Source organism: Primulina tabacum, chromosome 5, assembly GCF_025594145.1.
Source record: "Primulina tabacum isolate GXHZ01 chromosome 5, ASM2559414v2, whole genome shotgun sequence".
Classification (NCBI taxonomy): Eukaryota; Viridiplantae; Streptophyta; class Magnoliopsida; order Lamiales; family Gesneriaceae; genus Primulina; species Primulina tabacum.
Window position 1 is genome coordinate 5,372,822 of NC_134554.1, and position 16,024 is coordinate 5,388,845.

General features: G+C 34.9%; 3 protein-coding genes across 3 annotated transcripts; 1 reads left to right on the plus strand and 2 right to left on the minus strand.

Moving 5' to 3' along the window:
- Positions 1-1,745: 1,745 nt before the first annotated feature.
- Positions 1,746-2,360, minus strand: LOC142547607 (uncharacterized). The gene has a single exon (XM_075655970.1). The coding sequence runs from the start codon at positions 2,358-2,360 to the stop codon at positions 1,746-1,748; it is 615 nt and encodes a 204-aa protein (XP_075512085.1).
- Positions 2,361-5,480: 3,120 nt separating this feature from the next.
- LOC142545832 (ABC transporter G family member 25-like) lies at positions 5,481-10,884 on the plus strand. The gene is made up of 3 exons (XM_075653230.1): positions 5,481-5,872; positions 5,976-6,843; positions 9,506-10,884. The coding sequence occupies exons 1-3, from the start codon at positions 5,753-5,755 to the stop codon at positions 10,507-10,509; spliced, it is 1,992 nt and encodes a 663-aa protein (XP_075509345.1). The 5' UTR covers positions 5,481-5,752; the 3' UTR covers positions 10,510-10,884.
- Positions 10,885-12,663: 1,779 nt separating this feature from the next.
- LOC142544640 (NAC domain-containing protein 30-like) lies at positions 12,664-15,907 on the minus strand. The gene is made up of 4 exons (XM_075651673.1): positions 15,809-15,907; positions 14,181-14,363; positions 13,812-14,083; positions 12,664-13,235 (listed from the first exon to the last, which is right to left on the minus strand). Exons 2-4 carry the CDS (start codon positions 14,338-14,340, stop codon positions 12,753-12,755), a joined length of 915 nt encoding a protein of 304 aa, XP_075507788.1. The 5' UTR covers positions 14,341-14,363; positions 15,809-15,907; the 3' UTR covers positions 12,664-12,752.
- Positions 15,908-16,024: the final 117 nt, after the last annotated feature.

Below are 16,024 nucleotides of genomic sequence, written 5' to 3' on the forward strand. Positions count from 1 at the left end.
AATTTCAAAAATCATTTTTGTTTTTTTTTTTAAATTACAACGCTTCAAATAACACTTTAGTCCCTCGATAATTTGTCAAATTTCACTTTAGTTCATAGATAATTATAAAAAAACTGTACACACGCACCGCGTGTGCAAAGTAGCTAGTTTAATCTAAGACCTGATAGCTATTTTTTATGCATATCGTTTGATTCGTTCTCATGAGATATTTGAAAATAATTATAGTAAAACTTACTTCAAACGTCCCATTATTCACACAAATTGATAAGAAACTAATCTTTAATTAATTTCTATTTTTTTAAATTCTAATTTAAGATTACAAGACTAAAAATGTCAATTAAATAAGTGGTCTAATTGAATTGGATCGAGTATATTTTTAGCAAAAACTTATCAGAATTAATTCACACAAATCTGATTGTGGTTTAAAATACCATTGTATTGAGGGATTTTACATAGATGTAAAATATAATTCATCATCGTTCAAGAAAACAAAAGGTAAGAGTATATATTTTATGTAGGGTCCATCTAACCAACCCTGAATTATAAAATATTAATATAATTAACTAATATTAGGACCATATTTATGGGCCAACCCTACGTGTGTGTCTATATATATTACATAAAACAAAAATTATCCTGAAATGATTCAATAATTCAATTTTGTAAGATATAATTAATATTTAGGTCGTTTATGGAAAAAAATTATTTTTTATGTCAAAATTATTATTTTTTATTATAAATATAGACATAGTTGATTCGTCTTACAAATAAAGATCTGTAATACCGTCTCAAAATAGACATACTCATAATATAATTCACCTACATATCAGCAATAAAGAAAGATTAAATAATTCATCAACAACTTGTCCTTGTATATTACTGTAGAGTATATCTCTTGTAAGACGATCTCACGAATCTTTATCTGTGAGACGGGTCAACCTTACCAATATTCACAATAAAAAATAATACTCTTAGCATAAAAAATAATACTTTTTCATGGATGACCCAAATAAGATATCTGTCTCACAAAATACGACCCGTGAGACCGTCTTATACAAGTTTTTGACTTATGAGTATGTCTCTTGTAAGACGGTCTCACAAATCTTTATCTGTGAGGCGGGTCAACTCTACCGATATTCACAATAAAAAGTAATACTCTTAGCATAAAAAATAATATTTTTTCATGAATGATCCAAATAAGATATCCATATCACAAAATACGACCACTGAGATCGTCTCACACAAGTTCTTGTCTTTACTTAATTGATGTTAAATGTTTTTTAAGTAATTATCATTTGGTTATTGATCGAATAAAAAATCAAGCTGGAGGTTTAAATAACCAGTCTCGATTAGGGTGTCAATTATATTTTTTAGCCTAACTTTGACTACGAAAAAACAATATAATTAGCTTTCAAGATTATTATGTATCCGAAATCATAGACATCATAATTAAATAAATTTAATGATAAATGCGATAATTTACGACGGCCCGTTTGTCAACTTTACAATAATTACTCTCACTTACCTGCAAATCGCACCACATTCCGTAATTTTCAGTAAATGACAATCGCATAAGATCTACTTATAAGACACACATCTAAATACATATATTAAAATTCCCACTTGTTAATTAATGCATAAATTTAATTACTAAAACTTTACATCATGGCTAGAGACAAGTTGTCTTGTCCCAAAAAACGAAAAGGGTGGTCGAAACATGGATCAGAGCTAAGGGACCACAGGGGCTAACTTGAGCGTCGGTGGAGCCGATTGTAACGTGGCTTTGATTTAGGTAGGCAGACAATTGATTCCGAGATCGCGCAGGTTCTCTTGCAAGAAGTGTACACCTTAATGCACCAGAATCCATCGCTTAAAGTTGTTGAAATTTTGGAGCAGCAGTTTGATCCATTCCCATGATGGACAAGGTTTGTGTCATCGTGATCATGGTCGCCATCCTTGGAACATTCGACTAAGGCCGCCAAGAATGGATCCCTTTGGAATCTATTGCCGGAGTGATTATGTTTCTGTTCTTGGTTGTGAGACTTGTTGGTGGAGGAGTTGGAGTTTCCGGCCGGCGGCAATGGGAGGAGATTCCCGGAGGATTCGTCCATTTTAGCTACTAATTGGTGCTTGGGGATTCCGGGGATTTTTTCCCAAGAAAATGGAACTCCGCCGTTGAAGTTGAGTGGGGTAGAGATTGGACTAAATGGAGGGTATTCGTCGCTGAAGGATGAATCCCATGAATTCGACGTGGAGGACGATGAAAATGACGCTGTCCGTCGGCCCGATGGGCGGAATCTTGAAGTGGGATACGGTGGTTCTTCCTCATCTGGGATAATTTGAGAGTGAGTAGAAGCCATAGATAACAAAACGGCCCCAAAAGTTAATTATTTTTCAGGAATGAGAGTTATTTATATAACTAATGTCCCCAAAAGAATCTCTGTACATAATCTATATATAAAATAACGTAATTAAGGAGCCGGCCGGCAACCATTTCGTTTGTTGATCACGCGAAATCAGTACGAAGAAATTAAACAAAGTCACTCGGTTGATCAGTAAGAAGATTTTTTCGGGCCTACCTTCATAACCATAAAATCCAAAATTCTAAAACTCTCATCATGAATTTATTTAGGCCCATGACGATACTTGATTCTTGACTATTCCAACCTGCGCATTCAGGTTCCTAACCATCGAAGTCTTTTTCTGTATCTAGTCTTATAATTTTAATTTCTGTCGGATAAATGCAAATGAATATAAATAGAACAGTTCTTGCGAAGATAATTGAATCTGAACTATTGACAATCCATTTTGAACAATCACAATCGAAGTTTAATACACTGTTGAGAAAGCCACACGAAGCGGCACGTCTGCACAAGATGGAATAAAGTCCCTGGCGTGTTCATTAAAATGTGAGGATATATTGAGAATTATTTTCGGTGAAATTAGACTAACTCATGTATATGTAGTCAAAAACTTGTCTGTAACGGTGTCACATATCGTATTTTGTTAGACGGATCTTTTATTTGGGTCATTCATAAAAAAATATTACTTTTTATGTTAAGTGTATTACTTTTTATCGTGAATATCCGTAGGATTGATACGTTTTATTGATAAAGATTCGTAAGATTGTCTTGTTCCATTACGACTCTTTCATTGACTTTCAAAAAGTTGTCATTGTCTTGTTGGTAGGGAAAAAAAAGCCCATTTCTTTTTACACCATTTACCATACTTTTCAGTAGCAAAATTCATTAGTGAAACCACCTTGTTATCATTAATTATTTAGGTGGGGATCAGGGATAGTGTCAATGAGCTTGAAACTCGAAAGTACATCAATTATTATTAGGACGCAGCTGTGTAATGACTATCTAGTAAGGTAACTATGACATCCCAACGAGGTTATAAGATTGTGTTATTCATACTAACAAAATATATTTTCTTTTTCATCACATAAAAAAAAACTACAAAATTAAATGTATTTAACTTATTACAATACAATGGTTTTGAGCTAAAGTGTACTCTCATTCAAGGTGTTAGGAGTCATACGTGTCTGTCACTCATCGTATAGGTGTTAACAGAAAAATGTAATAGTAATATTGCATAACAAATGGAAACAAAATCATTTGCTTGTACGTTCAAATGAGATATGGGTCCAAATGATATGGTAAAATCGATTAAAAATAAATAAGATACCGTGATTCATCACCCAATTTAATTTCTTGATTTCATGTAATTTTTGGTTGAATAATATTTTGGCCCATAAACTACTCCATCTAATTTTGTGTGGTTTCAAAAATACTATCGCTAAACAGCCTGCTGGGTACAATCTGGATCGATTCAGTTTTAGCGACGGTTTTTCTAAAACCATTGACAAATGTTTGTCAAAATATCTGTCTCCAATATAAAAGATTTTTTAAAACTTTTCTAAAATAGTGACTGTGGATTTAGCAACGATGAATTTTGCAAAATTTTCTATTAGCAACGGTTCCAGCCGTTGCTGAACCTGGATTTTTTTTTTCTTTTTATTGTTCGCTTGCCATCAAATCTTTTTTATTCCGTGACTAACTTAATAAACTTTTATTAAAAATCTTCAAATCTTACCTAAAAATCTTCAAATCTTACTTTCTGATGATTCAATGATGATAAAGAAAAAAAAAATCACTTATATTAATTCCATCGTTCAAAATTATGACATATAAATTATTAAAATAATCAAATTAAATATAGAACTGATAAATATTATACTGCTGACGAGATGCCAAGCGCTGAAATATGGTCTAATGGCCAAAACGCAGAAACTTTAAATGCGACACGCGTCCTAAGAACTGTCCTATTGCATTCCTTTTTTCAGCAAACAGTGCCAAGCATTCTCTACAATTTCCATTTTCCATGCGAAGAAACAGCAAAAGCATCCATTTATCATTGCAGATTTAAAAATCTGTCCTCGGGGGATGATCATTGATATATTGGGAATTTTTCTAAAAAACATATAGCAATATATATTATTTATTTCCATATATATGGTGTGATTTTTAAGCGGACTTTTTTCTTCTACCGTTTGTTGTACGATTATACATGCATGTTAGCAAATAATGAAATTTGTTTGTTTTACCAAAGAAGAAAGTAGCAGTAAATGATACAAACAAATTCAGATGGCACAATAATTGTCAGTCGTTGAATTCAGTGCCCAAGTGGTGGAAACCTTGAATCTCGTTTACTAAAAACAGCTGCATGAATACATTGAATTTTGTTAGATAAAGTGCCAGAAACGATTACTCTGATCCTCCATACGCTCTTTCTACGTAACCACGCATCAAATAAATAACCATTGCATGTCTGTCAACTTTGGCAAATCATTGACGACTTAAAGTTTTGAGTTAAACTGCGAATATCCCAAGTGGTCTCAGTCTAAAAACATGATGTAACGGACAACCTAGTTACGAGTCTATGTTACATTTTAATAACAAATATAGTACGAGTTTAAATATATTTTTATTTTAAATTCAAATTATTAATTAAAGTTATTATGTTAAAACATAAAAAGATTGTTACTTAGATTATATCTACATGTAGTATATACCGACTCTTGATATTAGTGGAAGCCCAATCCAATTTTACTACCTACCCTAATGGAAACATGGAATTAGACCACTTTATACTCAATCCTCCATACTAAAAATGAGGGATGATGGAAAAAAGAAGAGAGAGGCGTCCTATCCTTAGTGGAGGGGCTCAAGTTCAATGGATGTAGCCCCTAATTAAGGTTGTCACATTGAAAACCTTAAATATCAACAAATCCCAAACCAGTGTGTGTGTGCCTATATATATATATATATATATATATATAGACACACACACACACACTAGTAGTTTAAAAAGGCTGAGGTAGTGGAGTTTTATCAAAATAAATCATATATAAATGTTAGGAATATAGCTATTTCAGAAATTTAAACAAACAAAATTTTTGTTGTTTTGGAGAGCTATTATTTACAAAATGCAAGATCGTGGCAAGTTCAAGTATATAGCAAATGATTAAAAGCAAGAAATTAAGTTGTGAAGCGGTCGGTTCGACGCACGCACTGACGAAGCAAGAATCCACCTGGCTTCGTAGGATTAACGCCACGTTGTGAATATGATGATGTGTTCCTAAATAAATAGAGCAATATAGCCATGCTATGCCTCTCCATTCCCACTTTCTAGAGCTTCTTAATTTATAACCTTCAAACTCCAATTTCCCATTTCAAAGAAAGTCACAATGCTGGAATCTGGAAAAGCAGCAGAAGCTGTTTCTACTACTAATCGAGGAGAAAGCTCATCTTCGGTGGATTCGACTCACTCTCGGAGCCTTCCATCTTCTTTCCCGATTTCTCTAAAAGTAAGAATGCATTTCCGTTGAATTTTAAATAATTTTGTATGTTGAATGGGAGTTTATATATGGATTTATCGAGTGTTTCGTTTTGGCTGTACTGTGAGTGCAGTTCGCGGACGTTGCATACAAAGTAAAGGTGCATGACAGAAACGCGAAGTCAAGGACCGCCAGCATTAGAAGCATGTTTTCTGGAGTGTCCGCACCATCATCAGACGTGGAGAATCCACCGGCGGTTGCTCAACAGCATCTAGAACGAACCATCTTGAATGGGATCACAGGCATGGCCGCGCCGGGGAGAATCCTGGCCATTCTTGGCCCCTCCGGCAGCGGAAAATCAACGTTGCTGAACGCACTAGCCGGCCGCCTCCACCATGGCCATGGCCTCTCGGGAACAGTCCTCTTCAATGATCGTAGGTTAACGAAAGAGGTGGTTAAAAGAACTGGTTTTGTTACGCAGGACGACGTGTTGTACCCTCACCTAACAGTTCGAGAAACTCTTGTTTTCTGCTCACTGCTAAGACTCCCGAACTCAGTACCCAAAAACGAGAAACTTTCGATCGCAGAGTCGGTGATCACCGAACTGGGTTTGTCAAAATGCGAGAATACAATAATAGGTAACAGTTTTATACGCGGGATCTCCGGCGGCGAAAGGAAAAGAGTGAGCATAGCTCATGAGATGTTGGTAGACCCGAGCTTGTTGATTTTGGACGAGCCCACCTCAGGTCTGGACGCAACAGCGGCGTTTAGGCTGGTTGCGACGCTGGGTGGGCTGGCGGCGAAGGGGAAGACGGTGGTGACTTCCTTGCACCAGCCGTCGAGCCGTGTGTACCAGATGTTTGACGATTTGCTTGTGTTGTCGGAGGGGCGGTGCATATACTTCGGGAAACAAAGTAAAGCGATGGGTTATTTTGACAGCGTGGGGTTTTCGCCATGTTTCCCCATGAATCCTGCTGATTTCATGCTTGATCTCGCTAATGGTACGCATGGTTCCTTGACTACATATATTCTTAATGCATTTATTTGCTTAATTTACTTTATAAAACCCGTTTCCTTACCTTAATTGAGATATGCATATGTATATATAGCATTTACGTTAGAAAACCTTAAAACCTCTCAGGAAAGATAAAAGAAATTTGTTTACACCTAGCTCTTTCCTTCGATCTACGTTTCACTCAAGTTATATTTCAATTATTATATACTTCGGATACATAGCCTTGTGTAGGGGATATACTTATTATTTTAATGAAATTTTAAGATAAAACTATAATCTAAAGAAACTTCGAAGTCCTGCCACGATGCATCATCCCTTGAGGGAGTACCATAGGTGATTGATTGTGATTCAGACCGTGTTTGGATGATAAAATCATCCCATCAAAGCTTATTTTGATTGGGAAACCCCTTAAAATTAATGTTCAAAAATTGAATATGAAAATACCTTTTTTTTTTATTATTTTTAAAATTCATGGGTTTTTATCCATTCTTTCCCTGCTATTGTTGATGTCTTTTGTCGGGAATTTGACTTGTAAATTAAAGGAAGAAGATGTCCCGTAGCTTTTGAACTTGTGGACTTCGCTCTCTACCTTTGCACTTTTCTAAGGAGTGTATAATATTTCTTCTTTGAGCGTAAAACACTTTGCGCCACAAACACTATCTTATATGTTTTGGATTCTCATATCTACTTTATTCTTTCTTCTATGTTTTGATTTTTTTAAAACTTTTTTATTCCCCACACGTTTAGATGATGTTTCATAATAATTCATACCTCGAGCACTCTTGTTTGATGTGAATTATAAGCAAAAAATCTCTTCAACTATTTTTGACGTTTATTGAACCAACGCAATGGAGAGAAACTAATATCATTAGCCCCAAACACATTATCAAGATATTTTGATAAGATATCTCTTAATCGGTATTGAAAAGAAGAGATCATGTTAACGTCTGAGAAAGGTATTAAGAAGGAAGAATTTTAGTGGTATTAACATGCATGAGTTTGACACGTCTGCATTACCTTTAAAGTACTTTAATTTATCGGCAGACCAACTTTGGTATGATTGAGATAGCATAATATGATTATTTTTATTTTTGGATAGTGTATTAATAATTGTTTGGACCATCTATTGAAGCTCTGCTGAAGATTATGGGCTCCACTGGTTTGACCTAACCAATATATACTACTTTTTACAAGAATATTTGATACGCTTAGTGTAAGATGAATGAGACTAACACTTGCTCGTGAGCCGTTCGATTTAGACTTCACTTTCTTATGGAAAAAGGGAGAAAAATGCAGTTTTCGGTCAATATGTTTGTTTTTTTTAAAAAAAAAATTAGTTTTTTTTATGTTGTCAAAATGGATTCTAAATATTTCAAATTTTGATTTTTTTTAATATATATATATATATATATATATATATATGTTGTTGATGTGACGTTATATTATATGAGCACTGCATATGCTGACGTAAGACTGATGTGCAAAACTACAAAAAAATAAAATAAAATAACGACGGATTAAAACTGATATTTGATATAATAAAATCAACATATTAGTATTTAGGATTGAAATTGCAAATTTCATTTAAGAAAACGTTAGCAAGCAGTTCAGTTATTCATTTATATATTAATAAATCAGATGTCAAAGGTTCGAAATCTTAAAAACTTTGCTTTGATTAGCCTATCCAGTGTTTAAAAAATCTTAAATTTTGCTAAAAGTGTTTCTTTATCTTGCTTTTTTTATCCTTCTTATTATGTTATTCGCATTTAGGTACATCATTTTCCTTGATTTGGAAAATGCAGGTAGAACTCCACGTGTTAGGATGCCATGGAAATGAAGTCTTCTCCCACTAAATAAACTTTTCCTCATCTCTTTTCTCGAAAAATAAAATAAATTTCTTCTTCTGTTTCTTTTTAAAATTAAATGATTAAATATATATGTAAAGGAAATGGAAATGGTACTGGACCAAGTCCATTAGCAGCAAGCATTATGTTGAGTGGACTACCACCTTTCCACCACCGTTTTTGGATAGCTTTAGTCAGCTTCACTTTCCCCATTCATTATTTACTAAATCTCAAATATCTTAATTAAATACTCTATTGCACATTTGCACAACCAACAATTTTTTAACTAACCAATCGTATTTTAGTATGTGTTGAAACTTCATTTGTTAATAGTAATGTTAGCATGGATGTATGTGCATTAAATTATATGTTCCACTGAGATGGCGTTTAATATGTTTTGGCTCACCAGATGTCTATAATGCTATCTTTCTACAGTCTCTATATGTATTGCCATGCAACTTGCAAGCCTACGAGAAAATATCATAAGTTCAAGTTGCTTTAACCAATTAAGAATTACGTTTAACGTGTACATGGTCGAGGATATTTGAGGGACAATGTTTTTGCTAATCTCTTTATCAAGCTAATTCACTAATATTTTTTATGCATAGTAGAGTGTATTCATGAACATTGCACAGGTAAATGCATTACCTTTTGCGTGGAATTTACTGCAATCTTCTTAGAAGAAATTAAGAATAGCTGCGATGGATGTAAATTTATGTGTGTACGTTTTGAACCATGCATTATTGCGTAGACGAGGTTGCAGTTTCTGATGTGTGCTGATCGAATCCACTTTCATGAGTGCAGGTGTATGCCAGCTCGATGGTTCGAGTGAGAAAGAAAAGCCTAATGTGCGACAATCCCTTGTACAATCCTACAACAGTGTACTAGCTCCCAAGGTAGAATTAGCTTGCAGGGATGCCCCGAGCATGGTCCCGAGAGAGAGATCGAGCCATACGACCAAACATTATGGTTACACAAGCCATTTCTCAACTTTTGTCAATCAATTTACTATTCTCCTCCAAAGGAACCTCAAGGAGAGAAAGCATGAAACTTTCAATTCTTTACGAGTTTTTCAAGTGATCACTGCTTCGTTACTGGCCGGTCTCATGTGGTGGCATTCAGATTACCATGATATCCAAGACCGTCTTGGCCTTCTCTTCTTCATCAGCATCTTCTGGGGAGTTTTCCCATCTTTCAACGCGGTATTCACCTTCCCTCAAGAACGAGCTATTTTTATCAAGGAAAGGGCCTCCGGTATGTTCACGTTGTTGTCTTATTTCATGGCTCGAATCACCGGAGACTTGCCAATGGAGTTGATCCTTCCCACATTGTTCCTCTCCATAGCATATTGGATGACAGGTCTAAAGCCAGAGCTCTCTTCGTTTTTGCTGACACTGCTAGTCTTGCTCAGCTCTGTGCTCGTTTCTCAAGGGCTCGGTCTGGCACTTGGCGCACTGATAATGGATTCCAAGAAAGCTTCAACTGTAGTCACTGTCACAATGCTGGCTTTTGTCCTGACAGGAGGGTACTATGTGCACAAAATTCCATCCTTCATGTCATGGATAAAATATGTTTCAACTACATTTTACAGCTACAGGCTTCTTATCCTTGTTCAATATGGGGATGGGGAAGGAATTTACTCGTTCCTCGGTTGCTTGTCAGGGAGACGGGATAAATCGACCTGTAAATTCATAGACGAAGATATTCGTGGCCAAATCCATCCTGCAGTGTGTGTGAGCATGCTGCTGATTATGTTTGTAGGGTACAGATTAATTGCGTATATCGCATTAAGGCGACTTAGAGCTTGAAACATGATGGTTTCATATCGATCAATAGCAGTACTTAATGTAACCAGAAGAACGTGAACTTGATTCTGATGGCTCACGTAACACCAAGTCAAAACCTTACTGCATACATGGTAATGTAAGAAGACAGATGATTCATAACTAGAGGCCACTGACTCTGTTGGAGAAAGGTGAAAGAGCTTCTGGAAGAAGTATTGATAATAATTATGATCAAGTGTATATATATAATTTGGTTAGAAAATCAAGACTCTCTTGAATGTTCTTGGCTAGCTCCTTTTCCATTTTAATTTGATTCAGTTGAATATATGGGAAATGGAAGCTACTGATCTATCGATCAATCAGAATTTTTTTAATAGAAAATTGATCTATTGTTCTTTCGTTCTTCAGTTACAGTGGTTTCAATTTTATTTGTTCGGGAAATCTGAGAATCAACTTTTTATTTACTCAGGATCTCTAAATATAAAATTCCCTTTAATTTTGGAAATAAACCATTAATGAAAAATATAGAGCTGATCTAGAGAATAAAAAACCTTTGGTTTCTGTCACGATGAGAATAATTCCAGGAAATTAACAAGGGATATCTGAGGAACTTGTACACATGAATGCATGCATGTACGTAATTTTCTTTATTATCGATCTTATAAATACATAAACAAACAGTTTACACTTGATGATACTCATACCAAGCATAGATAAAGTACAGAAAGAAGCGGATTCAACTTTCTTGATGTGGCTGGAGGCGAACCAGAAGGCCATAAACTGGCGTAGGGGAAGCATATTAATACACAATCTTCTCGTTCGGAATATCCTTCTCAAGTTTAAATCTTCTCACCGCATTGTGCATGAAAACCAAAACTTCTAGCTTAGCATACTCTTAAGCCAAATGCTCACGTGCTAAGGCGTCCATAACTGGTATGTACTGTTTCAGTTCTTCGGGCTTGAGAATGTCCCGTGGAAGCTACGTTCTTAAGGCCGTCACTTCTTTCAAGCTACTCTCGACAAATTCGGGGCAACAGCAGGACCTTCTTCATTGATTGTGGCCACCATGAAGCGAGGAATCTGTTCTCGTTCATGAAAAGGAAGTTGTTGCCTTGTGCACCGTAGAATATAGCCATTTTTTCTCCCTAGCTACAACGAGGTCTGGAACACGTTTGGAGAGTATTTTTGCATCCTATCCTTGATAAATTTCTGAGGTCCTATGAGGGCAAACTACATGTTTTCTCCTAGCATTGGCCAACCCCTTGAGCCGAGAGGAAGCTTCGTGTCGGTCGAAACCTTTCTACATATAGCTAGAGATAATTAATGATAAGGAAGAGAGGAAGGAGTACAAGGGAACAAAATAAGGTGAGAAGGCCTTCATTGTTCCTTGGTATCAATGGAATATGGGGAAGTAGTATACTTAATTGTTTCTTGGAGAAGAGAGGGGATCGAGTATGTAATTATAGTATTGGAAGGCTTTCAAAGAATAGAATCTTGGCCAGGATTTGCATATTTTGTAAGAACAAATTGGAATAATGGCTAGGAGACCAAATAAAGTATATGTCCCTATTGAGCATTCTGCCAATGATGAAAAATGCTTATTATGGTTTTTCACAATTCGGTTAAATTTTAGTATTGCTGATTTCTCACGTTCCTTTCTTTGCTTCTTGTAGATGTCCTATTGTGATGTTCGTATTTTTTTATGAAGTTGGAACCCGTTACCGCTATCAGTGTGCTAATAATTAAATAGTTCGCAAAATGCGTTAGCCAGTTAAACTACACTGAACAAGCTCTGTATGACAAGCTTTCCCGAGAAGTGTTGGTAGAGAAAATCAAACTCTTAATCATTGGCTAAACATTCATTTCTAAATTAATTAGTTGTAACTTTTTTAACTTTTCATAATTGATACATATGACAAATTTTTATCACTAGTACACATTGTTATACAAAAATGTGAACATAATATTTTTTCTCATTAGATGGAATATAAATACATATGTATAATGATCATTTTAGTCTAGTAGAAAGGCGGTTTGCAAAGGCTTAAATCCCATTTATAATAACTATGAAAGGTAAATAGTTTAAGCTTCAACAAAGAATATAATTCACCGTTGCTATTACAACAAAAACATTCAAAAATTATAAAACAAGCATAGTTAGCCCTATATATATATATAAATAATGGATTTTTAGGAGACAAAAGCCAATATTTGCTTTTGCAATGCGCCATGTAACATCCTATATATCATGAATGCATTGATCTAAGCTACATTAATTCAGGAAATGATTCAAATACGCTACTTAGATGGTTTTGAGCCGCTAACTCATCAATATTGTAAGATACTGGGGGCAAGCTTGCGTTCGCATGCGATGAAGGGTCGAGATGAAGTATTTGTGATCCAATATTTTCTCTATCGAAGCTCGATTTCCAATCGTCGGGGAAGCTGCTCTTTTCATCTTCAACTTCTTCAAAGTTGTTTGTAGTTGTTGCAAAACTCGTTGAAATGGAGGGGCTGTCAAGATTGGGAAGCTCCAGCATATGATTTTCGAAATGTGGGATTAGTGGAGTTTGATCATATTCATGAGTAATGGGGTTGAAATTGTGCAGAAAATGACTACTTGGGGAGCTGGGATATGGTGGGATGGTGAATTTTCTGCTGTTCATATTGTAATCCCATGGATCAACAAACCCTTGTTTCTGAGTTGGATTCGGCTTCCTGAATGCTCGACATACCACCCAGCCTTCTTCCTGTTACGTTTTACAACACACTAAGAATATTCCAAATATGTAAGTGATGCTGTGATTATCTCTTATATATTATACTACTTGTCACTTCCAATTAGTATTTCGAACCTCAGAAAGTGCTTTTGGAAATTAATTGTTTATCACAAATCAAATCATTGCAAACAAGAAAATTTCAAATTGCAATAGAATTCATACAAAAGATTACTTATTTTAGGGCCACGGAGAACACCCCATGAGTTCATATATATATAGCTAGGTATGAATACTTTTTTTTTTATTTTAATAAAGTTCAAGAGTAACAATAATTTCATTAGACTTTGAAAAACTACATTTTTAGAAGAAATGAAGAGTAAAATACTAGAACTGTGAAAAAAATATATATTAAAAAATAATAGCGGATTAAAACTGAAATTTAACGACATGAAATACCAAAAAATAAATTTACAATAATAAAATTGTAGATTCATTTTATTAAAACGAGATTCAGTTTGCATGTTTTGAAATTTTACAAAATTGAAGACCTTTCTTGATTAAATTGTCATGAGCTGAATGCTAAATTTCAGTACTACTAAGAATTACCTGAGGAGGTCCATGTTCAGATGTCTGGAGGCGATATTCATGCATGATCCAATCGGTTTTCCTTCCGTTAGGAGCTCGCCCTTTGTAAAACACCAATGTCTTTCTCATTCCTATGATTCTGTCCTTAGAAAGCACTGCCTTGTCCCTCCCTGTGGCCTTCCAGAAACCGGCATTTGTTGCCCGGTTGGTTCGCGAGCCAGTTGGATACTTCCTGTCTTTGTGACTGAAAAAATACCATTCATTCCTTTCTTCACATCCCAATCTGCACCTATCTGCAACATAATTGAATTCAGTATATTCATAATTATTTAAAACCATTAATGTACTAAAGAATTAAACTATGCTAGAATATTTAACTACTGTACTCACCTTGAATGTCCCATGGCTCCATTCTGTAGAGATCAATGTCGACGATCACTTCCAGATCGATTTTCAAAGAGTTGATTTTTCTGTTGAGATAGTAGCCGACGAGCTCTTCCTCTGTCGGGTGAAATCGAAAGCCTGGAGGAATACATGACTCCATCTCCATTAATTCAGAGTGTTATTTTTTTCCTGGAAAATAATGTGACAACAACGAAAATGTTATATTCCTCCGGTCCAAAGCAAACAAAACTAGAAGAAAACAATATATATATATATATATATATATATATATGTATGTATATATATGTATATATATGTATATATATGTGTGTGTGTGTGTGTGTGTGTATTTCCTTGTTTATGTTGTTTGTAAAGCTACTTTCGAAGGACATTCTTCTTGATTAAAAGGTCAGAAAATTGAAGAGAGTAAAACTCACACAACACTATGTCAATAGTGAACATGCCATGATTCATTTCATGTGAGCAGCAAATGATATATTTTAGGTCTTAGATATATAAAAGTACGTAGATTCAAAAATATTAGTTAGAAGTTATAAATCGTTATTCGAGGATCGGTTATTAATTCCCTTGATCTCCTTTGGTCGAACCCTTAATCTCTCCTGAAAATTATTTGATACATACATTAGAAATATGAGGAAAATGGTGGTACCCGAAACCACCTAGCTCGTGGTTGAAGAGAAAAGCTAGCGAACATGTATCCTTGCCACAAAATTAGGTCAATTATGATAATTATCTATAACTTGAATATATAATATCACAAAATTAAGGAAAAATGTACCATGTTGAACATAAAAATAGGAGCTAGTAGTGTCCGTAAAACTTGACTTTTTGAAAAGACATGGGGTGGCCGGGCATGCATGTTCATTTCTTTGAGTGCATTCCACTCATTGTGCTTTCCAATTCCTGGTGCACAAGGGGTTTTCACACCCACCCTTTGTTCCATTATTTATGAATTAAAAACATGATCATTCTTCTTTCATGGTATATGAGGTCTGTATCCATTTGGGGAGATAAAACTATAATTTTTAAAAATTTATTCATAAATTTTGAAATTAGACATATAGACACATACGCCATGAAACGATACGCGGAGTTGGTGCATGTATATATAGATATATATATTCTGAACTAACAAACATCCTAACTACACATGGATAGATTTTTGTGGTTAAAGACTGCATTTTCTTGCTGTTAAATATGGATATATTCGAAAAGAAAAAAAAAAGGCTTTCTTACAGTTATATTTGGATACGATATACGATAGTTTTTCTCTTCTGGATATACTCTAATATAGTTTTTTCAACATAAAATATTATATAGAATCGTGAAGAGGGATAATTATGTCGGTATAAAAAATTATATATCATAGCTAACACCATCTTATACACTAATATATAGGAGAAAATCTTGCATCACGAACGTGCGAATAATCTACATTCGAGGATCGTTTCAATCCGAAACCGACACAAAAACACTTGAGTTATATACCTATTCTTGGTAATCTTCAGTTATATACACACACACACACACACACATATATATATAATCACACACAAGCTCATGCATGATCCATTAAACAACTGCGTGTAATTTTAGAATCAAGAAATCATCACCTTATGGTAAAAGAAGAAAGAGAGACGGAGAAGCTAACTGGTTGATTAACGTACCGAAGCTGCTGCAGCAAGTGGCATAAAGAATTTATGAGGGTCGAGTGTAAATGTTGGGGGTGACATTAAATCAGATGGAACTGCATATTTATATGATAAGCAGACGTTAACATCCAATTAGAGGGGTTGATGAAAGTGACTCCACTTAAATGACAGAAATTA